This window comes from Ammodytes marinus (genome assembly GCF_949987685.1).
Source record: "Ammodytes marinus genome assembly, chromosome: 9".
Taxonomy (NCBI): Eukaryota; Metazoa; Chordata; class Actinopteri; order Uranoscopiformes; family Ammodytidae; genus Ammodytes; species Ammodytes marinus.
Genome location: NC_137213.1, coordinates 24,967,667 through 24,995,157, shown reverse-complemented (window position 1 = coordinate 24,995,157; position 27,491 = coordinate 24,967,667). Strand labels below are relative to the sequence as shown.

At 40.7% G+C, this 27,491-nt stretch overlaps 3 protein-coding genes across 3 annotated transcripts; 2 read left to right on the top strand and 1 right to left on the bottom strand.

Moving 5' to 3' along the window:
- Positions 1 to 8,402: 8,402 nt before the first annotated feature.
- LOC307255780 (transcription factor HES-1-like) lies at positions 8,403 to 10,037 on the top strand (the record flags this gene model as incomplete). Its single annotated transcript, XM_080034555.1, has 4 exons — positions 8,403 to 8,510; positions 8,615 to 8,710; positions 8,806 to 8,893; positions 9,574 to 10,037. 4 exons carry the CDS (start codon positions 8,403 to 8,405, stop codon positions 10,035 to 10,037), a joined length of 756 nt encoding a protein of 251 aa, XP_079890681.1.
- A 6,338-nt stretch (positions 10,038 to 16,375) lies between these two features.
- Positions 16,376 to 18,989, bottom strand: LOC307255776 (uncharacterized protein). The gene is made up of 2 exons (XM_080034550.1): positions 18,957 to 18,989; positions 16,376 to 18,769 (listed from the first exon to the last, which is right to left on the bottom strand). The coding sequence occupies exon 2, from the start codon at positions 18,759 to 18,761 to the stop codon at positions 17,196 to 17,198; it is 1,566 nt and encodes a 521-aa protein (XP_079890676.1). The 5' UTR covers positions 18,762 to 18,769; positions 18,957 to 18,989; the 3' UTR covers positions 16,376 to 17,195.
- Positions 18,990 to 19,678: 689 nt separating this feature from the next.
- Positions 19,679 to 22,755, top strand: cldn1 (claudin 1). The gene is made up of 4 exons (XM_080034558.1): positions 19,679 to 20,058; positions 21,029 to 21,193; positions 21,390 to 21,474; positions 22,129 to 22,755. The coding sequence occupies exons 1-4, from the start codon at positions 19,836 to 19,838 to the stop codon at positions 22,289 to 22,291; spliced, it is 636 nt and encodes a 211-aa protein (XP_079890684.1). The 5' UTR covers positions 19,679 to 19,835; the 3' UTR covers positions 22,292 to 22,755.
- The last annotated feature ends 4,736 nt before the right edge of the window (positions 22,756 to 27,491 follow it).

Below are 27,491 nucleotides of genomic sequence, written 5' to 3'. Positions count from 1 at the left end.
CGGTAGAGCAACAGATGGAGGGTGGCCGAAAGACATAAAGAAGCTAAAACACACAGCCTTTCTTCCTCACAGCTAGCTACTCGCTCAAAAAGATTTTCTCAAGCTTGCGCTCAGACGTGTGCTATTGCAAACATTTTGGACTTCATCTCCTTTCTCTTTTGCCCATACGTCTGTTTTGTCCGAGTTGTGTTCTTTCAAGATTTGAGCCTATGCACACACAGTCTTTGTTTACTGTGTCTTAATTCACAACAGCCCCACAGAGAGAGCAGACCTGCTGAATAAACTGTAGAGTAACGGCCACTGTAACACACTCCTCTGTGTGTTATCATTTCAGGTGCTTTTTTGAATCCGTCAATCAAAGGTGGAGGCAGCGATTCTGGAGCATGCTTGTTGTCAAAATCAATGATTATCTCCCCACGATCCGCTACCTGTGGTCCTAAACAAAACCTGTATTAAAACACAGCCTAGGCTCTGTAAACTGACATGTTGCTAGCTACCGTGGGCCCCCTTTCTTGACATACCAATTTACAAAGCCAAGGCTTTGTATTTACAGCTGATATTTTTTCAGCACACACATGACAGGTTGTGATCTTGACAAAAAGTGATTTTGTCAACAAAGGTTCTCCAGAATCTCTGACTCCACCTTTAATTACCAACACTCACACATGCTTTCACTTTTTCTTCACAAAGTCCACAAGCAGGCAACAATCTGCTGCAGGTTCTCTGAAGCTTGGACACTCACTGGGCCCTCGTCTTGATTAATAGTCAGGACACAAGGCCGACCTGATGCTCACTTACGGTTGGCCTCATTTTACAGATGACTCAAAGACATCTACGTCTGGTAAAAGGACTGTGACCCACCAGAAGGCCACAAAGGCCCTTCTCCTCCCTCCTGTCCCCTAAGCATGGGCTCCTTCCCGGGCCCTTGGTGGTGTCCCTGTCCCCCTTCCTTTATCAGTCCTTCCAGGGCCTGAATGGGCTCTGTGGTTGGTCAATAAATTCAGTGATTCAGGGGGTGGACAGTTGCAGCCGTGTTAACGTTTGTTCACAGGCTTGTCGGAGGGACGGCCCCGCCCTGCGGCTCTTTGTCTCCGATGGTCCCTCAACAGGTTAGAAGTCAATGGAGGGCCTTGTGTGGAGGTGGCAGGGGCATGGATGGAGCCGCCTCTCACATGGCGTTCACACAGGGGGAGGAACGGCCCGGATCACTGTGACACTTGTTAGCATGGGGGGCCACACAACATCGGCCGGTCTGCCTCGCTGGCTCTCCCCCGAGGGCCCTGTGCGATATTCAGCATGTTAAACAAACTAATGGTTTAGGGCTGCTGGGTTTGCATTGTAGGTAAGACGATCTGTACTCAGAGGCCTGGTGTGAGCACGCTGAAAAGGAGCACACAAGTGTATCTTACGATCTCAGTTTACGAATCAGGCCTTCATTTGGTCAACAATCTGTAGTGATGGTGAATCTGGTCTTTAAACTGATACCAGAATAGCATTAATGCACTTTTGTGCTTCTGGGCCGTAGCTTGTTTCTCCTCCGGGCCAAAGCATGGGAACTGTGAGAAAAGAGACACAGAGAGCCATAGTCAGAACAACACACAAACAGAGGAGGGCTTTAGGGAGACAGAAAGCATCGGACAGAAAAAGACGCACAGAGACTGAAGAGGGGACTTAGGAGCCACGAATGAAGCCTAAACTGTCATGAGAAGATGAGAGTTGCCATGGACACCCAGGAGCCACCCAGCAAGCATGTGAGCAGGGGCGGCTCAGGGGCCAGGGCACTGGGCACGGGCTGGTGGATCACATGCACTAACCAGGGATTATGTGCATAAGTGATGAGCGCTAAGCCGGCAGGTGAAGAAGGGAGGCCCTGGGACAACGAGCGCACCATCCCTCTGGACAGCTCTCTCCCTGTAAAGAGCAGGGGACTTTTTCCCAAGTGAGGCTGATCTCCCCCGTGTGAAGGGGACTCAGCCAGAGGTCCTCGAGTGCTGAAAGGGCATCCCCCCAGGCTGCTTTCACCGCGTAAGTGGCCAAAACGCTGGTCTTGTGAGTCATCTTGAGCGGCAAGAATAGGCCATCTTCACATTCATAAATCCCAGTGCAAACACACTCATGGATATGGACTCAAGCATAGGGATAAGCGACCACATGGCAGTGCATCAGCGGGGCTCTTGTTGAAGCTTTCAGTGCTGCTAAAGCACCAAATACCATCTTTTTATCCATCAGGAGGAGAACGATCTAATCTAGGCAACGATTAAGTAACCTGTACAGTAGATTTATGGACCTGAGTCTGGTTTTGTCGCCAGGATCAACAGGTTCATAGGTTTGTTTTGCTGCAGGCGAATCAATGCTCATAATATCCATGGCTTTACAGGAATGTGTTTGAACCTTGATGGCACAAAGAAATCACATTCCCATGGTTCACGGCGGAGAGAAACTACACAGTTAACCAACCTCCACCCCCGCCCCAATACCTTTTCAAGACCATGGTATCCCTGAACATATTAACATGTAAATACACTTAGGTACTTTGACAATGCACTGAAATGCATATAATCTACATGCTAACTAGCCCTTTAAAGACTTTCCACTTTCATGTCTGGGTTTTAAAAATTAAATGTGAGGCCTCTCTTAGAATCTCTAAAAGCGTTTCTTTTTTTCAATTTGATGAGGGATAAGGCGATGACTGGGTTCGCTTTTCAAAGGGGGGGACCCAGAGTTCAATAAGACTTCAGTCTCATTGCCTTTGCCTCCAAGATGAAGATCTAAATGCTTTTAAGAAAGAACCCACCACGTTAGGTGACAGATGGCAGGTTGTTATGCTGGAATACCAGTTGCTATGGTCCCCCTTTCCCTCTCCGCAGCTTCCCTTGCCATAGCTAAGCATCCTCTCTGCTGGTGTACTGACTTGGAATAAGCTGACTTGAAACTCAGGTTGTTGACAAACATGAGCCTAGATGAGTCTGCTAATCTCCCGCTCCCTTATCCGCTCTTTATTGCCATATAAACACGGCTGAATACGCCAAAAAAAACTCAACCTCTGTTTGCAGCCTTCTCTTATCTCACGCAGGGTTTAATCTAACGCCCTCTACCCTTTTTACATCTCTGCCTCCGCTAAATTCGACCATATTTTTGATTCAGTACTTCACCATGACAACCAGTTATTTCCCATTCTTGAGCCCCCGCTCCCCCTCCCTTCAGCTCCTCTTTTCCATTGATACTGCTACCTCCCCCCTATCCCTTCTCTTTTTTTGTCCAAATAAAACAAAGCGCAGAGTGAATGCGCTCTGAGGTAGGTAAATGTATTCAGTGACATCAGCCCGGACGAGTCTATTCTGCTGGATTCCTGTACCACTTGTTTCCAGCCTTGTCTGGGGGCCGGACACTCTGTTGGGCCCATTGTCCCGCGTGTATTCCACACAGGCCCGCAATTAATGGAGGCCTTGTCTAAGGCTTCTGGAGCAGAAACTGCTGTTTGGGAGGGGGACAAAAGGCGGGCAGAGCCGGGGGGTTGGGAGTTGCTATGGGAGGGCCCCCGTTCCCTCTTTAAAGGGGAGAATTCAAAGGGAGAAGGAAGGTCGGAGAGCGAGCGGAGCGCTGGATGAGATGTTTAAGTGATCCCCTCTGTCTGTGCCCTCCCCTCCTGCCCTGAGATGTTTTCATACCAGCAGTTGAAAAGGAAAGTTGGCAGTATTTGATGATAGGGATGGTCATTTCACTGCCTGGTGGAGGTGGCTGGGCGGAGGAGAAAGCACAGGGGGGGGGGCCACTGCATTCAGACCAGGTGAAGATGGAGAGGTGTGTGGCCACTGGACATTCTGTGTGGAAACTCATTCAATCCCGGCCCAGGTGTTAATCAAATTTATATCAACGTTTTTTTAATATATTTTTAAATTTCTCAGTTTTTACCTTGCAATCTGTCAAATCTGCTAAAGTAATAACCACAGTAATTACCAGATCCACAATAAAATGACTTAATATTGGTTGATGAGTTCTGAGTTGTCAAAACCTTCTGTCTCCAGAGCAAAGGCTCAACAATGGCCTCTAGAAAGTATTTCTTTATGGATATTTTATTTCATCTGCCCCTCTACTTCATTAATCTTTGCGTCGGCTAACGGCTGTCTTCAAGAAGATATATTTGACCTTGTCTGCTTTCTGAAAAGATTTCATCAATTGTTGGTTCATTTGATTCAGTTTTCTAGCTCCTTCTAACTGTAGGGATACTAATGGAAATAAATCTATTCATAAGGCTTTTCCTGGTATATTTGATATGTTATTTATTTTGTATTTCAGAAAGTGGTCCAATAAAAAATAGACCAAACCAAACATAATTTGTATCTCCCTGCCCTTGTTCCCCTTAGCTTGTGGTTATTTCATTTACCTTTATTTATCCTCAAGAGATCGTTGAGGGGTAAGCCTCATTTACCATGACGAGTCAAAAACAACTATACATACACAATATACAATGCAAATACATTAAATACAAAGCAAGCTGATAAAGAAACAAGACAATTGAAATGTTTAGACAGCGATGTAGAATGGCTGCAATTCAAATTAAATGGGTGAAAGTACAATATAGCTTAATTAAAACAGTTACAGGTAGAGTTTGGCAGATTTAAAATAATATGTCTAAATTAGTTAATGGATATTTATTTTAATTTGTTGCTGTAAATTGTACAAGGAGTCGGTTATCAGTCACATGCTGCACCATGATAGCTTTCTAACCCTGCCTTGGCCCTCTGGAGCCTCCCCATCCCACGGTTCCCACACTGATACAGATCAGGGCTGTGCTGTGCTATAAACCGCATGTCCAGATCGCCGCCCGCACAATAAAGGCTTGTTTGTGGCGGAGCAGCAGGCCCCGCTGAAAACAGAACTGATAGGATGTAATTTATTGTTGCTTCGCCACAAAACAACTCTCATCTGCTGCGATGAGAACCATGGGCCATTTTAAATAGGCATCTTGTTAAAGACAACCAGTTAGTAGATGAGCTCTTGTTGTGATCCCACGAGAGCGGCTGTGAACATTCTCAGTCTGAGGTGGTCAGTGTTTATGAGTTTGTTAATGTGTATTGGTGGGAAACACAACATTTGTCCTGCATATCCGCTTGAAGTAGCAAATATACTACTAATAATAGCCTAATTAAAATGAGAGACACATCAGCATTACTTTCCCAGTAAATCATACCTCTTCTACAGCCCAAATCTTGACTTGTGAAAATGCAAAAAAGCCATTATGTCCACTTAATATTTTATCAAAGAAAATATCTACACAGGTAGTCACTCATGTTTTGACTTTGTCGAATGTTATAAATAGTTATGTAACAGTTTAACCTAATTTGGCTGCAGGGTTGACTTGATTTCATTTGAATTAATTTGACATAGACTTAAGTCAAGAAAGCCGGTGGTGCTTGAAGTCGTCTTGCTCACACAGAGAGTCGGCCATGTATGTAAAAACTGACCTGAATGTTGGGGTCATTTCACCTCTGAGGATTTAGGAGCTTTGGAGAGAGTGTTTGAAGTCAATCAGGGAGGATGGAGGCATCTGATGATAAACCTGGACCAGACAGAGACGTCTGTCAACTAATAGAGCAATGAAACCAGGGTGTCCCAAAGATAGAATTTGAATGGTTTATCATATATGTTGAATTATTATATATTTTTTTCAAATTGATGGAGAGATGTTTGTAGTAGTTTAATGTTTTCATATTAGATTGTGACTCTAGTGTAACGAATAATAATTAGAATCAGTCAGAATTGATTAATAGTGTATTTCATTCAGAGCAAAACAATTAGCTTTACAAAGAGGCAAAAGAAAAGATGAAAAAAAAAACGAGTAGCCTACTTTAAGTACCATGAACATTGATACCTATACAATCAGGGGCTAAAAAAATTCAACTTAAAGAGAAAAAAGCATTTCTTTCCAACAAAAGTGGCAAGATATGATAAATATACTAAAGAAAATATTGGGATTTTTATAGTATCTGCATCTGCATGGGGCTGTGTACACTTTGCTCTGATTGTAGGAAACCTTATTATGTTGCAGGGATTCTAAATAACAGTCTAAAGAAATGTAAATAATGAAACTTTTGCTATTTATGAGGAGTGATAATACAATAAATAGTAACTTCTGAATGCCTTTTTGATGATTTTTTTGGTGATGAAAAAAGATCTTCTAAAGTATAAAAGGGTGCCAAGATTATACCTTAAGTAAAATAAGTAATAATATGCTAATTATCCTAATGCTGAGCTCGTTCCACTGGAATATGCACCATAGATCTGTCTTTGTCTTATAATCAATGATCTATCCAAACAGTTTGATTTAAAAATGGTTAAAAAACTACTAATAAAAATCTTTCTTGCAAATGTAAATTCACATTAATTGTTTTCTCCCAAAATAGATGCCTAAAGGCTTTTTGAGACCATGAATATATCACCTAATACATATTTTTATTATCAGTCCTCAGGTGGGTTGAAATAACCCTTTAAGTTTGCCTCCTGCCCCCAATCTAGGAAAACAGACAAGACATGTCAGAGTTCATGGCCGTGAGAGGACAGAAGAGTGTGTCAGAGATTTTCTTCTTCACTGGACATCAGGCCTGGAGTGTGTCAGAGGATGAGGTCTCCACCTCAAACTCTGAAGCACTCAATGACCCCTTAAAAAGTTGTGTGTGTGTGTGTGTGTGTGTGTGTGTGTGTGTGTGTGTGTGTGTGTGTGTGTGTGTGTGTGTGTGTGTGTGTGTGTGTGTGTGTGTGTGTGTGTGTGTGTGTGTGTGTGTGTGTGTGTGTCAATGAGAGAGAGAGAGAGGGAGAGGGAGAGGGAGAGGGAGAGGGAGAGGGAGAGAGAGACGGAGATAAAGAACCTTTGCACAGATTCTTCATCTCCCTCTCTCTCTCCCTCTCTCTCTCTCATTGACACACACACACACACACACACACACACACACACACACACACACACACACACACACACACACACACACACACACACACACATATACATATACAAGCACAGTAGTAAATGAGTAGTCGCGCTCTACTTTAGTATTATGTAAACATCTGGACAATGACCAAAATCCTTTGTGATTTTCTACTTATGACATCTATTGCAGCATGTCCGTCTTGGGAGAGGGATCCCTTACTTTGTCAACTCTCCCTGAGATTTCTTCAAACATTTTTTAATACCGGTAAAGGTTTTTTTTTTACTGTGAGCTTTTTCTCAGACGAGCTAAGGGTGTAAGGGCAGGGTGTCATATTGTATCATATTGTATCATATTGTATGGAATATAAAGACCACTGAGGCAAATGTCAATTTGTGATATTGGGCTATACAAATAAAACTGATTTGATTTGATTAATAAGTAAATTATACTTAAATATAATTTTTCTTAAATCAAGATGTCGTGTTAGAGGTAGCACTGTGTTCTGTTAACCTGGACTATGAGGCACGACATCCATCAGTTAGATTTACTTTTTGCACTGAAAATGTATGTGGAACAGATTATGTGCATCTGAAAGATGCTTCAAAAATAATTGAATTTTTTTTTGTAATGAATAGTGCTTGAGTAAAATCATTATTTACCTGTATTGTTAAAAAATAAAACTTTAACTTGTTATAGGCTATTAATAACTTAAAGGACACCAAAACATCTGACATAATGTAGAGGAAGAGAAAAAACGTTTTGTAGCAATTTGTTGTGGTTTTATCTGTCAAAATCAATCAAAAATAATCAGCATCAAAATAAATGAAATAATCAAATTGACAAACGCATTTGTCACACATTTGAATTTGCCTAATTAATTACTTAAATCAGCTTTCATAACTTAACTATGAAGCAAAGCCTTAGCAATTTGCTAAATAGGTGATTTGAATAAACTTTCAATATTAACGTTATCTACAACAAACCTTTAATGAAACAGTTTAATCTGATATAAGAGGTAACGCACATCTGGTTCGCCGCAGGAGAGGCAGTTTTCCTTACATTTATACTGCAGACAAACCTTCTCTGTGTGAAAACATCTCTCAGCATCCTCCTGACAGGTAGCCAATGGGTGCGCCGTGTCGCACGAGCCCGCCGCCTCCCGGGCACCGTGTCCCGCGCGCTCATTGGACGCACTGACGAAACCAAGGAAAGTCACACACGAGCCGCTCGCGTGCAGCCTCGGCCTCTATAAATACTACCCAAGGCGCTGCAGACGGGAGCGGACTGCATGTGTCAGCGTGGCGCGGAGGCAGAAGTCACTTCTGACATTCGTCATCAATAAACTGCGCTTTGGTTTAAGAGAAGAAAGCGGGACTCACTGCACTGGACTGACTTTCTTATTGCCGTGCATCAAATCTGTCATTGAGAAAGTATTTGTTTGGACTGTTCAACTTTGTTTAATTTTTAAACCTGAAGATGCCAGCCGGTACTTTGGAGAGAACATCTCCATCCGCGGTGGCTGCCACATCAACAAGTGGCGACTCCACGCCAGAAAAACCCCGCACTCTGTCAGAGAACAGAAAGGTATCTTAACTTTTTTATTTTGCTTGTATTTCACTATTTTTCTTATTTCATTTTATCTAGAAGTATGTATTCTAAACAGTTCTTTATTTTTCTTCTATTTGAAGTCCTCTAAACCCATCATGGAGAAGCGGAGGCGTGCGCGCATCAATGAGAGCCTGGGCCAACTGAAGACCCTTATCATGGCTGCACTCAAGAAAGATGTAAGGAGATGAACGCTACATTCCCATTGCATGACAAATTGCAAGGAATTTAAAAGTTCAGCACTAAATCTAAACCATCCCTTCTGTGTGTTTAGAGTTCCAGACACTCCAAGCTGGAGAAGGCAGACATCCTGGAGATGACTGTGAAGCACCTGAGGAGCCTGCAGCGACTTCGGATGACTGGTATGTAACTGACATTTCTGGATTTGACCATGTTGTTGATGGATGTGCCTGCAGTAACTCTTGGGTCTAACTTTAGATGGTAAACAATATTCCCACAGTCTCCACGATTTATTGCTTTGCACCCACAGCTGGTGGGCAAGCCCTTGGCACATTAGTTTACATGTTTTAACTGCATAAATACAATCAGCCAATTGACAATTATTTGTAATATTTTTGATATTAGTAAGGTATATTTTGATACCCATACACTATCTATCTATCTATCTATCTATCTATCTATCTATCTATCTATCTATCTATCTATCTATCTATCTATCTATCTATCTATCTATCTATCTATCTATCTATCTATCTATCTATCTATCTATCTATCTATCTGTCTATCTGTCTGTCTGTCTGTCTGTCTGTGATTTCAGATTTTTGATTTTATTGATTTGCACACATTCATTCAAATTCAAAACAATACACCATACATAAAACAAATATATGGAAAGAGAAAAAAGTGTGTGCTGAAGAGGTCAGAAACCTGTTGTGACAGGCTTATAAGGAAACCTCACCAGGTCACTAAAACTCCATTATGCTAAAAATTTGAATAGAAAATAATTACAGGCTAAAACGGAAATTTGATGAAAAAGAGTACAAAAATGAATGTACTGTATTTCTATTTTCCTCCTCTCTAGCTGCTGTGAACGCAGACCCATCCGTCCTGGGTAAATACAGAGCCGGGTTCACTGAGTGCGTGGGCGAGGTCACCCGTTTCCTGTCCACTTGTGAAGGCGTGAACACGGAGGTGAGGACTCGCCTGCTCAGCCACCTGGCTGCCTGTGTGACCCAAATCAGCGCCGTCAACTACTACACCCCTCACCCTGGGACACTGGCTCTGGGACAGCCCTCTACACAGACCCTAGCTGCTTCGACCGCACCACCGACACATTGCAAAAGTGGCTCAGCGCAGATGCACGTCTCCCCGGATGCCATGAAGCTGTACGGTGCAGGCTTCCAAGTTGTGCCGACGCCGGACGGACATTTTGCTTTTCTGGTTCCCAGTGCGGCTCTCGTGCCACTGAGCGCTCAAAACAGTCACCACCACATGTCTCCTGTTGCACCGATGGTCAACTCAGATTCTGTGTGGAGACCGTGGTAAATGGACTATCATCACACAATAATAAAAAAATATTTTTGTACATTTTGTAAATGTTTTTTGAAAACCTACCTGAGTGGGATGTTTACACACATTTTTGTTTTTTATATGGACATTAGGAGATACTATGGGGATCTTTGTTTGCTCTGTTTAACTCTGTTTTTGATATGGCACGACTCAATTAAGATCATTGAAAAGCTCCTGAAAAGCACTGTATTTTGTGAATGAATAAAACTTTTCTACGATGTTTACTAAACTATTTGCTCGAACAAGGTCTTTGTAATTTTTCTTCTCCCAATATCCCCATCAGGTTGTCATGCTGACGTCTATTTATGGACCTTTCTATGTGTTCCACTTCGTCTTCATCTCATATCTGTGGAAATTATTTTCAATTAACATCTCTTGCACTGCATTATTTTAAATATAGCCTCCCTGCGGTGTGCCTTGTCAACACCAGATCGTCCCTTTTGCAGTGACACAGAAACCTGCTCTGGCTGGAAATCAATACCTCTAATATGAGGTGCGGAACATGAGAGACCAAGTTTTGTTGAGACCAAGAGGCGTGCCGTCAATGTGGGAACGAGGGTGGACAGGCCTGTATGTATATGTGCCGCATGGGAAATCATGCTGAAATAGACGCAGTGACAGGGCTAAATGTAGACCATTCTAAATAAGATTGTGGTTTCATCGAGGATTAAGCTTATGTCGTTAGTGTTGAGGTGTCTTTCCTGCATCATCTGCCTCTAGAAGAGAGATGACATTCATATTATGATTCAACCTTTTGACAAGGAATTCTGTGAGTTTCGATTTCAAATGATTTGGTGATTAAAGTGTGTATTTTCTCAATGGCTTATCAGCAGCAGCCCTGCAGTGCCAGTCCAATTGTTGTCCATTTAGCAGACAGTTCCCAGCGTGTGTCCTGAGCGTGGTGCTCACACTGAGGACACAAGCAGAGCATGACCCCAGGTCACAGGTGCCCCTCATTCACACTCCAGAGACAACGCAGCTCCAGCAGCATGCTGCCCCAAAGCTGGCAACCCGTCAACAGACCTGGCAGCCCATCACCAGAAGACAGGGCCTCCCTTTGACAGCATCAAACAGTGGCACCTCCAGAGGCAAACACGCTCTCACAATCCATGACCGTTTGGTTGTTCCTGATTTAATATTCATGGAATTTCTGGGATTAGATGATAATAGAAAATAAATGCAGAAGTAACAACTTTGTTTCAAAGTGGTTCTTGTTCCTCAAAGCACTGAGAAACAGGTGCACAAGATTCTGCCCTCATAAGTTTATATTGTTTATATACTGTATATCTGGCAACCCTTTAAGTGGGAAATCCTGAAAACGTTTTTTAATTCCGCAACACAGACATCATTGTAAATGTGTCTCAAATCATCCCTCTGTCACTCTAAAAGTAATTAAAACTCCTCACTTTGTGCAAATGATACAGTCAATTAAGTTTACATCTCTGTTTTGGCACAGCCAAGAGAAGACTGGCGTTAAGGAGGACTAAAAGACAAAAATAGAGCTCCCCCTCCTATCAGGGCATCCTTTGAGAAGACCCTCCGAAAGACAAAAACAAAGACGGGCCCCTCAGTGGCTCAATGGCTCCTCTCTTTGTGACCCTCTCCATCTTCATAAAGGGCCTTCCCCTTGTTTATCCAGGAAGAGGTTTAATGGCTGGGAAAGGGGGGGGGGGGGAGACCATGCTGTCACTTTCACCATGCTAAAGAAGGCTTATTGTTGCCCGATCCCAAAGGTCCTGGTCTTAAAGGCTTTTGGAGAACTTCTCAGGCCAGTCTGGTCCTCTTCAGATAAGAGGAGCCGTGAAGTGCTGACAGGTCGCTCCTAAATGTACCTATGTGTGCTGGAGAAGCTGGAGTGGTTTTAATGGAGGAGCTTCAACAAATTACGGACATTCTTGAGGAAACTCTTTACCGGTGTTGGCCCCCTCCCCCCAATTGTTCATAAACCCCTCTCCCTAATCAAAACTCCAGTTAGATGCAGAATTTTCCCAAACCATGTAAAACAGAGAGTGGTAAACATGAAGCAGGGTGGGGCCTGCTCCATGATTGATGGCCGCCCCACACAAACACAGTGCCAACAGTGACAGCTTCCCTGCTTCTCTCCCACTGACACTCACCGGAAACCATCGCTGCCTTGGCCTCTGTGGGTGAATCGGCATAGTATTGTTCTTAGGGTTGTTATGGAGCATGGTGGGGGTCAAAGTAGTCAGTGGTGGTTCACATCAAGGCTAATGAATAGATTATGCACTCGATATCAATGGTGAATGGACAACGCTCTTTGTGCCTTCACTCCAATTCATCCCTTTTTGATTTAGCTGGTTGTTTTTGAAAAATTCAACAACATAGTGGTGGAAGCGTAGCTTCCGGGGGTGAATTTAGCATCGGCATGACACGGTAACACTAGAAGTGGAAAATTTATCACCTTGGACCCACACATAGTGATGATGTTGTGACCATTAAAACAGAGTAACTCTGGCTCTGCATAACAAGTCATCGCTTCTTCAAAGGAGATGTTGAGTTAAACGCCGTTGAAGAGGCGTGAATGTCTCGTTTTCTCTGTAGTTATGGGCCATATGCCCATGAAGGAAGACGACCGTAAATATCCACTTTCACTGCAGGTGTCCCTTTAAAGGGAGAACTCCCAACTTTCTGGCCTGGCAATTAGTGAGGCATTACCTGAGCAAACTTGACAGAGAATCAAGCCTACAGGATCATACTAGTTTAACAACTTGGGTCTTTCTTTTGAAATGTGTCATTTTTTCTTACAGCTAATGATAACATCACCAAGTTCAGTAGAAAATAATGCTGAAATGAAATCCCTTGGTGCAAGAAACATGAGCGGTAAAATGATTAACTTGGTTTTAAATAACCTAAGTGACAAGTAAACAATTCCAAAAAAGGCAAAAGATAAGAGTATTGCCCAAACTGTTGATTGTAGACATTCATCACAGTTTACACACCAACTTCCTGGTTTAAATGTGACATGCCAGGGTGTCACAGGGGCCTGCGTTGATGTGGCTCAAGCAGGCGGCCAGGTGGCTGAGCAGGCGAGTCCTCACCTCCGTGATATGCCTTTACACGTGGACAGGAAAGTGAGCCCTGGTCTGCAGTTTGATATATTTTGCGAATTGTGTGAGCAGTCTCTACCACAAACACTTAGTTAGTGATTTCTGACATACAGTTCAAGAAAATATTTGCTGGTGTGGAGGTGAGAGGGACATGTGTCAGAATATAATGGCCGTGCCGTGCACCTACATAATTGGACATAGTCAGCTGAGAGCTGAACAACTGATGAACGAGCCAGATATTGTGAATCATGATCAGAGTTTTAGCGCTCTGCCTGAAATTACACTTCTGTCAATTTGTAATAAATTAAGGAATTGTCATTACTTGCAATATGGCACACATGTATACAGTTTGTGTGTGTTTTATGACGTCACTTTCTAATAGCGCATACTTTAAAGAGGGCTTGTTGTATCTAATGTTATGAATGTGTAATTCATTATTCATCAATGCTATATATCAGAACAAAGCAATTAGCAACTTAAAGACATATTTTAAGTGGCCGGAATATGAAAATGGCTCTGGCTGGTGTGTATTCTCCTCTTGAAGAACTTGCTTTGTCTTTAACTCCATCTTTGATTTAGTATGAATTCCCCCCCTTAACCACCTACCTTTAGAATAAAGCTGCAAAGCATGTGGGACAAGAATCCATTAGCAACTTGCAGGTTGTGATTAAGTGCAGAACTGCTGAGAGAGGATGCCTTCCCAGCTCGGACACTTAACTTTAAGCATGACAAGCTTTGGACTTGATAGCTCTGTGTTCTGGCAGTGTTACGTGAATGAACCACAACTTGTGAAGCGCACTTAAGCCACATTTAAGTACGTCTTTCCATAGTGAAACAATGGCCTACTCAGAAAATACTTCTGCTTCTGGAAAGTTGGAGTGTGGGGAGGTGTTTCAATTGTTTTGCAGCAACAGACTGCTACGTCTTGCAGTGACTCTCCAATATGCAATGAAGGGGGCTCCATGAATGCATGATAAAAACCCTCTCTTTCTTGGGAGCTGGAAACAAAATGAGAATAGTCGTATGAGAGCCGGGTACACAGGGGCCATAGTTCCCGATTCATCCTCCATAATTGTAATGTGATGATAAGGAGCTTATAGCCTCTTGTTATCCTCCACTAGGGACCATACAAGACAAAAAGCAGCGTACCAGTATGAGATTACCATTCTGGTGACATCCCAGCATCCACTTAACACCTACATCAGGTCAGCTGTTCTTAATTTGGTCAGCAACACCAATTTAGACTCCACCCGGGGGTCTGGGTGCACTGAAGGGTAAATATTGACCCTTGTTTGCAAGCAAGGTTCACATTTTGAGAGTGCAAAATGACCTATTTGTGTTCTAGAGATGTTTGGGCCATCGTGTCATGGTGGATGTATATCACCCTCTCATTGGCAGAGAGAGAAGATCTAATAGACACCTGCCCAAATAATGGAAAGTGGTATTGGTTATCATTTCATGAGTGACTGATCTCATTCAGGGTGGAGTAGTAAAAAGTTATTCAAGTGATTGTTGTCCTTACAACTGAGATGTTTGCACTTTGTTATGAGTACAGTTTGATATTATTAATAGTTACATTGGTGATACAGACATACACAGCGACCTGATATAAATTTATATATATATTTTTGTTTGTTGATATTTTTAGATCGAAAACTGTCTTGAGTTCTTGCCTGAGGCACTGAGTCTTTAGATGACCTCTGCTCTTTGTCCCAAGGACTCTGCCCTGCCCTCGCCACCTCCCTCTTCACCGGCTCGGTCTAAACTCTGTGGGAACCCCCCCCCCCCCCCCCCCCCCCCCCCCCAGTGCGTTGTGTTGTTCTGGACATTTTGTGTGTCACAGGATAATGTCTGCACCCCTCTGTTTCTGTCCTCTCCCCTCTTGCTGTGTGGAGCGTGGTGTCCGGCGCTAACTGCCCACTAAGCAGGACAGAGAGATGGGATCCGACCGTGGGGGTTAAGAGCTGCTTTTCAGCCAGCCTCCGGATAGCGCTCAGACCCTGCTGCTGTTAGTTTGTCAGGCAATGAGAGTAATTGGCAGTGATGGATGCTGACCAGTAACTCTATTAACCTCTGAAACTATGCTGTACCCGACAGGTGTCTCAGCTTTACAAATGTTTCATTAAAAAATATTGCTCCAACCCACTGAATTTAAGTGTATATTCTTCAGGAGATGTCAAAGTTTCCAAATATATTGAATTTAATCTGCAAATTCTTGGTGAAATTAGTTTATGCACAGTTATCCATGAATCATCAAATACATTTTTATTTTTGCTAAAAATAATGGCACTGGAGTTTTTTTTATGTGTATTGAATATCACGTAACATACAAAATACAGAATATCCATATACAGATAATACCATATAAATTCCAGATTTGTGAAGTTTTTGGCATTTAAAAAAAATTAAAATTAATAAATCAGTTTTTTACAGACACATGCAACCTCACAAAACGCTGCAAACCCCCCCCCCCCCCCCCCCCCAATATTATGTTTTGGAGAATTTGGCTTGCTATTACTGCAACATATCCGGTTACTTTCTTCTTTTGGCTTCTGTAAGTTATTTATACAAGCCCAAGCACACTCTCTGAATAAACATATGCATTTAACAACTTCCATGTCTCCTGTTACTCATTAGCTAACCATGTACTTTAAATGTCCTGTTAAGTGCCATAGTTTCGGTCAAGTGAGGATTACCTCCAAACTTTGGGAGTAAGACAGCCAGCACTTTTTGTCGTGTGAATTGTGATGTCACTCCACTCGGACCCAGGACCAATCGACCCCCTGGCCTTTGACCCTTATTAACCCTGGGTTAGAGTGCTGTATTCAAGGTGTAGCCATCTGTGTGCCTTGTTGTGTCGAGGCTTCCCTCCTCCCTCACTCTTTATCATCCCTCCCAGTGTTTGGGAGCAGTGGAGTGATCAGAGGAGGGCTGCCTGGTCTCCATCAACTTTTAAAACCCAGAGATGACAGGATGGTTCCCTACCACAATCCCCTATACACAAGAGTATATATGTCAGCCAAGGCAGTGGTAAAACATATATTTATTTGAAATAAAACTTACAATTTTGGAGTACTTGGATTACAATTTAGTATCTCCATTTTACGTATTTTAGAGGGATATATTGTACCTCGTATGGAGGACAATTATATTATCAGTTTACTTTGCAGATCCAGATTTGACATTCAAAGTGAAGATGAGTTACAGGTAAAATGAACCAATGGTTTAAAAATAATATCCACCTTGATCAACTACAACATTAAAATGTGTAGACACATTTTTGAACCAGTAATAATAAACCTTTACATAACTCACATCATTTTAACAAGGTCAAGTCTATGTACCTATATTTTTTAAATACATTTTTACTGATAGTACTTATGCACTTTTATTCAAAAGATTTTACACAAATACAATTTTTCATTTTTCAATACTTGTTTCCTTTGTTTTTTAACATTGTGGTGTAATAACTCTATCTTACGCAAATGATCTGAATACTAAAGCCTTCCTTCACTGCCTGAACAAACCATGTTTCCTGCCATTTCAAAGTGGTAAATGTTTGAAACCAAAGAAATTATTTGTGCTGCAACTATTACAATTTATTGACATTTCTCAGGTTCAGATGTACTAAAACTACAAAATTCATTGCAAGTAAAAGGAGATTTTTTGCACTTGACGTCCTGATGATTGTTCAGATTGACAAAAGGTTATACCAACGCCTTTAGCCTGGTGATTATCAAGATGTCTAAAGACAGTCAAGCACTGCCAGTGTGGATGGACATTCAACACATGTTAATAGCAGATGATAAACATGTCACGAATAGTTCTTTTTTAGCAGTGACATGACCATAAAAAGTTGTGGGTGAACTCAACACGAAAAAGGGTTCATTCACCCTTCTTATCATGCAGCAGAATGCATGTAAACTGGATATCAGCTGCTGAGGTACAGGTTTGTTTACGGTATTGACTGTGACGGTCAGAACATATAATGTGATTCGTTGTAGGAAGAAAGACCATGCATGAGGGCTTATTTGCACAGAGAACAAAGTCTGGTTAACAGGGAGAATCAGGGCATCTCTATCATTGTCTCATTGCCACATTGAGAATGTTCAGGCTCGTTCTTCAAAACATGCTCCTTAACGCTTCCGTCGTCCCCCTTAATCTGTACCTTCACTGTCAGTGGAGTGCATTTGTTCACTTTACAATTGATGATCAAGGTGTCATGGGAGGCTTGTAGGCTACAGCCTCTGAGATCAGGCATCCTCTCATCTCTAGAAACCTGACACACCAGCTGGTCCTTGTCAATGGACCTGACCGGCTGCTTTCTCAGAAAGCTGGGGCTCTGGCAGAGCATCCTGTCCAGCATCTCTATGCTCTGGCTGTTCCTCAGCACCCAGTCATGCACATACCACATATTGCAGTCACATATCCAGGGGTTTCCGTGCAGTCTCACTGTGTACTGCATGATGAAAGGGTCTAAGAGGCCCACTGGGAGAGTTTTCAGCTGGTTGTCAGAGATGTAGAGCTGCTCGAGAAGTTCCTGGTCCTTAAACAGTTTGGTGTCCACCTCGCTCAGGTTGTTCTTGTGTAGGTGGATGGACTTGAGGTAAAATAAACCATAAAATATATTTTCGGGCAGCGAGGTGAGCCGATTTTCAGACAGGTCTAGATTCTCCAGAACTGTAACATTTCTAAAAATGTCCATTGGAAGGTAGGAGAGCTGGTTGGAGGACAAAATGAGGTCGGTGAGAGATGTCAAAGTGCTAAGGGAGGACAGCGTAGTCAGTCTGTTGCCTCTTAGGTTCAGCTCCCTCAAATCTGAGGCCTCAAATCCAAACACTTTGTTGCTGAAGGTTGTGAGAAGGTTTCCACGGAGGTTCAGCACCTTCAGCTTGGTCAACGCAAGAAAGATATCGTCGTCCAGCTCCGATATGTTATTTCCCTCCAAGTGAAGCTCTATCAGCTGAGAAACATTGTCGAACGTGTCCGATGTGAGATTCCTGATGAGGTTGTTGTTAACTCTCAGGGTCTCAAGCCTTGCCAGACCGAAAAACGTTTCACTCTTCAATCCTTCCAGTTTATTTTGGGACAAATCCAGTACATGCAGATTGTGGAGCTTCAGTAAAAGAAACGTGGGAACATCTGATATGGCGTTTCCCTTTATCTGCAGAGTTTCTAGCTGTTTAAGATTGTCAAATATGCCAGGAAGCACCGTCTTGAACTTGTTGAAGTTTAGCATGAGTTTTGTCAAGTTTCCCTGATTTGAAAAAGTGCCCAGATGTAAACTTTCCAGCAGGGGGTTCCCACTGATTTCAAGCTCGTGCAGCCTAGAAAGGTGCTCAAAAGCATGGGCGTGAATACTTCGCAGGTCATTATTTAGGAAGATCAGCTTGGTCAGTTGGGGGCTCTCCTCTAAAGCGTTGGGGAACAGGTATCTCAAATTGGATGCCATTAAAATGAATTCTCTGACCTGCCGGGACATGTTTCTCGGTAAATGTGACATCTGCTCATGAGCGCACAGTACCTTAACTGAAGAAAAACACTGGCAGTTGTATGGGCAGGAGGGCTGTGTGTAGCCTTTGAGACCCAGAAGCATAGATAGGAACAGAATCAATCTCAATGCTTTGTCCATTTTTTACCCTGTCAAAACATGAAGAAAGCTTGTGTGAATGAAATAAATCAAAGTCGATAATGCTTTGATTTAAGAACAGAATGACATGCATTGTACTCTCGTATGTTTTTGAATAGCTGCCATTTGTTCACAAAGAGAATAACGCGTAACAATCTGACCATATTCTTCTATTTTGGAAAATTAACTTCAACATACCTCTGTGTAACAGGGATCCCGCAGCACTGAAACAAATGTCCTTGTTGATCTAGAAGCCAGCGGACACAAAGTACAAACAAGAACAAGTCTGACCTAAGCAAGACAAAACCTTTGGTCGGTGGCCAACTCCTGCCATGGTTTTATTTGCTCAAGAGAAAAAAAAGGAAAAAGCTTTCTGCAAATCAGCCAAATTGTTGCTATGATACTCAATTTGTACTTGTATTTGGTCATTTAAAAAATGTATATATTTATATGTTTCAGCTGAAGTCTGTTACAGATGAGTCACTATTTACCAAAACAAAACAAATAGATCAGAGAGAAAATCGGAAAAGTAAATTAACACCCATCAGAAATAACAATTAACAAATACTACTACTGCAAACCAGTCCTAATAGGCCTGTATATTAAACCTGGAAGCCTTTTTAAAACCCATTATCTCTGTTACAAAAGGAACCTGGCCAAATCAGCAGTAAAACAAAAACTAAAACATTTACATACATACGTTTTAATTCATGCAGTGTTACTGTGTTTCTATGTAACTATGCGCACAGCTGTGCATTTCCATTGGGGGTTGATTGTAGTATTGGAGGTTTAGAAGCTTTTTCAGTGATTGCAGGAGATCACCACGTCCACTGGGTGTCATCCTGCTCCTCTTCTCCTCAGTCTGTGGTGATGGCATTCTTGGGTGTTGGACCCTCCCTCTCCTCCACGGTATTCCTGGAGGATGCACAGGTAGACAGCAGCACTGCTTGGGATCAGATCCAACACCCAAAACCAGCAGGAACTACAGTCCATCTGGCAAACTTACTCTCAACATATCTCTCTGCTTTTCATTTCTTTTTATTATTTTAATTTTTTTCCAGTTTCTAAGGCTACCCCATGGCCAACGCCAGTCTACAGCTCCTTGGCTTCACGCTGGCCTTCCTGGGCTTCATTGGCGCGATAGTAGCCACAATCATGGTGGAATGGAAAGCTTCGTCCTATTCAGGAGACAACATCATCACAGCCCAGGCCATGCACGAAGGGCTGTGGAAGTCCTGTGCATCACAGAGCACTGGGCAAATCCAGTGTAAAGTCTATGACTCACTTCTCCAACTACCAGGTAATGCTGTCGTACATATCTTTTTTTTTCCTTTCCTTATATGTTTTTTAAGATTTCATTACAAATAACAACAACTCATCCTATAATATAACTTAATATATACAATATTGCGTCATAAATAAATAGAATTTCCCTGGAATAAATAGAGGCGTGGGATTAAAAAGGGGTCCTAGGACAATGATGCCTTTCTCAAACATGTTGATTTTTCTTTTTAAATTACTTTTTAAAATTCAAATGATGAATTTAGGAAATTCTTACATTTAAGACGTTTAGAATTCAAATGTCTCCGTGCTGTAAAATAATGATGTGAAAATGTCTCTGGTCATTTAAACTTCCCTAGAGCTTCAACAAAGCGATCCGTTCCCTCCCTTCAAGATGCATTCTGGCGTGCAGGGACATGTCAGCCAAATACCAGCAGCTGACCATACCCTTTTTTCTTTTTTTAAATCATCCTTTTGAAAACACGTTATGGATTGGTGTTCAATTTCAAATGTTAATGTAAATATTTGTAAATAGAATTTTTAGTTTCTTTTTCGTAAGAGGCCTGTCTCACCAGAATAAAAAACAAAAAAGGCGACCCCCGAAGGAATGTTTGAAGCACACCTCAGCTTGAGGTGACTCATGTCTTCTCAACTCCCGCCTGTTTTGTGCCTGTTCAAAACAGGAAGAAAAACACTGACATTAATTTCAGATAGTTAACTAACGATACACTAACTGCTTCCCTGAAGATTTACACATCATAAGATAAACTTTTGTTTAAGCTTTTACCATAATAATATAGGAAGTAACAGTAAGGATAACACACTGAAATACATCCTGGTGTCAACTCTAGAGGAAGTACATTCAACAACTTTCCTTAATATGCTCAAAAGTCAAAGACAAATAAATAGATAAAAAACGTTCTAAGCCATGAGATTAGAAAATGAATGAACCCTGCTCAAATCAACCTGTGCTGTATCTTTGTCTCCAGGGATTGTACTGGGCACGCGAGGGCTGATGCTGGCCGCCATCATCTTCAGCCTCATTTCTGTCCTGGTTGCAGCGGTGGGCATGAGGTGCACCACCTGTATGGCAGAACAACCCGAGCTGAAGGACAAAGTGGCTCTGGCTGCAGGGGTTGTCTTCATTTTCTCTGGTAAGTTTCCATTCAGTTCAGAGTAGTGGACACAGACTGCTTAAACATCACCTACACCTAAAGATTTTTCACAACACTACTGTATTTTTGCTTGGCCCACAATGTTGCAACGGTTTTTGCAAATGATTTGGCTTTTTTGTTTTATTTTATCTTCATGAACATGATGCATAGCCCAACAATATCAAATGGTTTTCAGGTCTGCTGGTTCTGGTGGGAACGTCTTGGTATGGCCACAGAATAGCGCAGGAGTTTTACAACCCATTCACTCCGACTAACTCCAGGTGAGGTCACACTTCTGCAGCCATTCAGTCTGGAATTCACAGTAATGATCAGGTATCACTGAGGGGGCATGAAATGAAATGACACAGAGGATGGACACTCGCCAAACAAACACGTTATTACTATGCTTTTGTTCTAGTGTCAGTTGACATTATAATCTCACATGAAACACTCAAGATATTTTTTGATATTTTAAAAATGACATGGTAGGCTAATGGAGCTATAGCCAGCCGCTGGTTAGCTCAGCATAGCATAAAGCTTGAAAACAGGTGGAAACGGCTAGTCGTGACAGGCGAGCAAGAAAAAGTTCAGCGAATAAACCTGTGAAAAAAAATACAGTTTCAATCCTCATACCTTATTCTCAGAAATTAAGCAAATAAGTGTATTTAATTTTTTTTTTAACTTCTCCTTTAATTTTAGTTTAATTTTGTTTTGTTTTAATTCACATACAGACAATATAGATATTGTAGATAGATATAATACAATGTTCATCATGTTCAGTTAGTAAACTGTAGTAAATCGGCTTGAAAGGAGATTGTTGTGATGTTTGATCGTTGCTACTGTGAATTACTATTACAATATGATCAGTCGAGACAGTTGAAACTTGAAGACAAAAATCTGCTATGTTGTCAAAGTAATGTGTGAATAATTCACAGGTATGAATTTGGAAGCGCCCTGTTTGTTGGATGGGGATCTGCTTGTCTCATCATGATCGGAGGGAGCTTTCTCTGCTGCAACTGCTCCGGCAAGAGCTCAGGGAGTGCTCCACGCTACCCCAAGGCCAGCTCTACAGGCCAGCCAAGCAGGGATTTTGTCTAGGACAAGCAGTGGATCCAGCCTCTACTCATTCATTCGCATTTGTGTGGTGTTTATAATGTGTATATTTGCAGGTGTTATAGTTGGTGTATGTGATTTGTTGGGAAACACACCGCATTCTTCAGTGTTCCATAGAGCACACAGACAGCATGAAATAGCATCAGAAGAATTGGGCATCCCTCTTTTTTTTTTATTGTTGAGACATACCAAGCCTGGACTGTTTGACAATAGACATAAATATTATAGATGACAACAACAATAATACATTTCTCTTGGAAATAAATGTTATTAAAATATTTCTTTAAACCACACAGGCTTTTGGAGAACAACTTTTACCCATTATGTATAAATCTGCTTCGGATGTGATGGCTTTATTGTTGTTTTGTTCTTTGCTTGTAGTCTTGCCATTAATTCTTTGAAATCATGTAAAATAAAACCTCCATTTCTTTTCTAAAATTGTAAGTTTTATATTGTTCAGGTTTCTTCAGTGGTGGAGGAAAAATTCAGATCATTTACTTATAGGTTCAGTAAGCGGAATGGTCAGTTTAGCTAACTTCCTGTCAGTGACTGCAGCTAGCAGTCCCCTCCCTCGTCCTTACGTCACCACATTAATGCACTGCGGTCTTCAAGCAGCGAGTTATCTAGCATCATCTCAGATCCATAAGTGTGATTAAACATGATAAAAACCATCCAAACAGACATTGGGAAGGATTTTTACCTGCTCCGCCGTTGTAGGCGCATACACATCATGGACATATAAAGAATAAACATTCACCCATCTGTCGCTCTGCACGTGCACCGGCAGTGAGACAGGTGCCGGTTTGTAGCTTTCCCTCTTCTGATTGGTTATCAGTAGTGGGATCCCCGAAAAGTTTATTTTCCGATTATTATTATTATAACTTTATTTGAACAGGGACAATGTACAAAAGAAACATTAACCTTGTTTGGAGCAAAAGGAGAGATGCATTGTACCAGGTTTTAGCAAACTGCTATTTTCCACCTGTAGTCCCTGGGCAGGTAAGAACAATAAAAAGTACTAAACAAGACACAATAATTTCTAGACATGGGATTAAACATTAAAAGGATAACAAGATGCAATGATATAAATACATAAGATAGAAAATAAAAATAAAAAAGTTTATGAAAAGCACTGTGGTTATTACATGCAGAGCGAGTGACTGAGATATCGGCTTTATGAAACGCGCACACTACACTACACAGTGATCACTGTGTGATTAAAGAGCTATTTAACACTTATATTAAGAAAAATAAATTGCTTACTTCACCTTTAAGTAAAAAATAGCATAACCACATTGTGAACATTCAAAACCTTTCATGTACTTAAAGTATCAAAGGTAAAGTTATTCGACAGAAAAGGGTCCCTGTCATTGTTTTTTTTCTATTCTATTCCACTTATTACTATCTTTACAAAATCAAATTTTCATCAGCCCAGAAAAAATACTACTTGACAACGCAATTTTCAACAAACCCAAGTACTTCTCCTTCTTACTTTTTTTAACATATTTAATTTAAAGAAGGAAAATAAGAGAATTTCCTTAACGGTTAACCCATGAATGAAAACAAATCTCCAAATTTGGAGATACACGGATTTCACTGGACAGGTAGGATATAAAACATGTTAATCGGTATAACGTGTACCTTAAACTGTCAGACAAATAGTACGGAGTAAAAGTACAATGTCTGAAATGTCTTTGAAATAGCGTAGTAGAAGTGTAAAGGTGCAAATGATGTAACTACTCAAAAGAGTTAGGAATAAAATGTGTAAAGCGTTGGCAATATGAGCAATACATGTTAATATAATTAATGATATTGGTTGGTTTTCATGGAATTTGTATACAAAAAAAAAGTAATTCTATCCTTCTGCGAGAGCCATACAAATACAACAGCTGCACCATAAGAGGACACAACAATCGCCAGTAGTACAGTTTCCTGTAAATAGGGACATTTTAACAACAGTGGTTTTTGAGAGCTGAGTTGAGATTTTCCTTTGTATATGCAGGTGTGTAAAAGCCCGTACATGCATCTGTGGGGGAGGTAGAAAATAAGGTCCCCCATCCACCCACCCTGCTGTATGACTACTATAAGTGTTGCCTCAGGGAAGACAAAACCAATCCAAACAGGAACGCATACCTCACACGTCAGGCTCCTGTCCCAACATGCCTCTCCTCAAAAGAGGAGAGCAGTCATCAGTGTACACGAAACCAAGATTCTGAATCACTTTTAGCTGCCTATTTTTAGCAAATGAAAGAAGAATTATAGAGAATTTCAAACACCCATCCCGCCAGCAACGACATGATTTTAGTTTCTGTCACAACCCCGATTCCCAAAAAGTTGGGACGTTATCTAAAACGTGTATAAAACAGAATGTGATCATTTGTTAATCCTTTTTGACATATAGGCTAATCAAGTTGAAAACAATACAAATGCAATATATTTCATGTTTTATACCATCTATTTCATTGTTTTTCTTAAATATATGCATATTCTGACATTTCAACACATTTCAAAAAAGTTGGGACAGGGGGCATTAAAAGATTGGTAAAACAGCAGAAAAAACACATGATTGGAAACATTACTCACATAAACATGTTAACTGGTAACAGGTTGTATTATCATGAATGTATATAAAGGGTCATCCCGTAAACTAAAGATTTAGTCTTCACAAGCAATAATAATAAATCCAACAGTTTAAAAAAAAATTCTGCAAAGTTTAAGGATTTCACCAGCTACAATCCACAATATAATAAAAAAGATGTATCAAACTTGTTGCAGGCACAAAATAAAAAAATTCTGTTTATTTACAAAAAACTTTAAAGTTTATCAGTTTAAAGAAATACATATGTCTTTGTACTTATATTGAATGCATGTCGAAAAGGATTAGGAAATGATCACATTCTGTTTTATTCACATTTTACATAGCATCCCAACTTTTTTGGGAATTGGGGTTTTAAATCTACTGGGCCACTTCCAACATACACTGTGCAGTGATTTAGCAGTGGACAGCTCCACCATCTGGTAATCCTTAAATCTGCTCCTAGAACACCAATGACTTTTACAACTTTTAAATCATATTATGAAAAGATATCAGAAAAGTTACAGTATAGTGTGAAATGCTGAATGTCGTCTGACAACAAATCAGGTTCAAGTCCACGGTTAACTTGTTTATCCAATCAGGAAAAAAAGTCAAAGACAATACAGAACAGATAACTAAAAAACAATAGACACTTAAAACAATATAAAATAATGTAAAGGGTATGACCTTGTTCTCTCTACGTCAAAATAAATTGCAGAGGATAGGAGTGTTCTAGAAAGGTACAGCTGGTTTATGAGTGGCAAGTGGTTCAACTAAATAGTGATGTGACTACCTTTAATCGCTTCATTTATACAGTTTGCATTGGTCTGAGGAGCTAAAACTATCTGGGGGGTTTACAATAAAAATAAAGGAAATCCAGAAAAAATGAACAATACACAGTCACAACATTTTCTTTTGTATGCTTTCTTTTCTTTCTTTTCCTCAGAAATGATGCTACTATGAGAAACATGTTAACCGTTTTATTAAAAAAAAAAATATATAGGATATATATTTTAATCTATTTGATGGGAAACAGCAGAGACGTTATTTATTGAAATGACATGGTCAGCATCCTAAAACCCTTGGTAAAAAGATTCTTTCATATAATATATAAGGTTTAATCGTTTTTCTTAAATCAAATAGAAAAACTGTCTAGTCAGCTGTCTAGTCTACTTATCTTTAGTGTAATAATCGTTGCGCTACACATGGATGAACGTTACTCAAGAAGTATGAATTAATCATCAGGGAACCGCCATCCACATACTTCCTGAATTGTGAAGCAAAACACAAGAAGAGAAAGTACACACAAAGTTCAGCCGATGTGGTAATGGGAAGATTTCTTCTGCTTCCAGGAAATGATCTGTGCCCATAACTGCCAAGGACACCACACAGTGAAGCGAACTGATGGGACAGAAAATAGCTCAATCTGGATGACTTCAAACTCATATAAAGAAGAAAAATAATGATGTGATTATCATTTGAAATGACTAACTACCATGTGAAAAGATATGATTCAGACTGTAGTGTTTAAAGATGTTTGGCAAGTTATTCTATAATTTCTTATCATTTGGGCTATACAAATAAAACTGATTTGATTTGATTTGATTGAAAAGTTGAGAGAGTAAAGTGTCTTCTGTAAACGGCAGGGCCATTGTCATTACTAAATGTGTAGTGAAAGTGACAGTGTGGCCACTAGATGACAACAGAGAGCCAGTTTTGCATCGATTTCCATTCCCAAGAACCAGCATGAAACTCAGTAACTACAAGCTAAGGCAACAATGGCAGTAAAATATATCTTTGATGTGATTTATATAACAGAGGTAAACATTTAGAAATAATACCAAGAGTTTGAATGAGCGAATTGTTTTATTACAGTAATACCATCCACTACTACTGTGGCACAAATCACAACTGAATATGACAATACAATTTTCCAAATGATAATAATTAAAAACATAGTATGATAATCGATTATCATAATTCAATAAAAGTTAGTCAACACTGATTGGATAAGAGTTATACTACACGAGAAAATTTAAGTTGAAACATGGTTAAAACAATGACTCACTGGAAACACACAAACATACCAAAAGCAACAAAGAAAGAAGGACAGCAAGCCACCATGACTCATGCCTAATAAGCCAATTAAACTACATTGCAAACTCATTTACACTTCAGTGCTGCTCTGGCTGTACTAACACAACTATCAACAACTAATATCTTCAAAAGCTACTGGTGATCTAAGAACAAACAAGCTTTTCTTACGTTTGCAAAGTCTGAGGTCAGTCAGAAGAATAAGAATAAAAAATATGTTGGATTTTTGGAGTATACTCTCAAAGGAGTGGTAGAATACAAACAATCCACCTGAGTTACGTCAATGTGTAACCAGACTGGACCTCTTAATCTTCAGCACACCCTGTCCTCAGTTAAACGAGCCCAAGCCAATTGCCCAAATCCAATTTCCCCCCACAGTTACTAGAGTTTATGCACAGCTTCTCCATGCTTAATACACTGAAGGCCTGTTTGCATGGTCCTCCTCAGCACCAATACTATATTATGCATCATATCTGCATTTCAGCAAATCACCCATAAAATATGATGATATGCTGC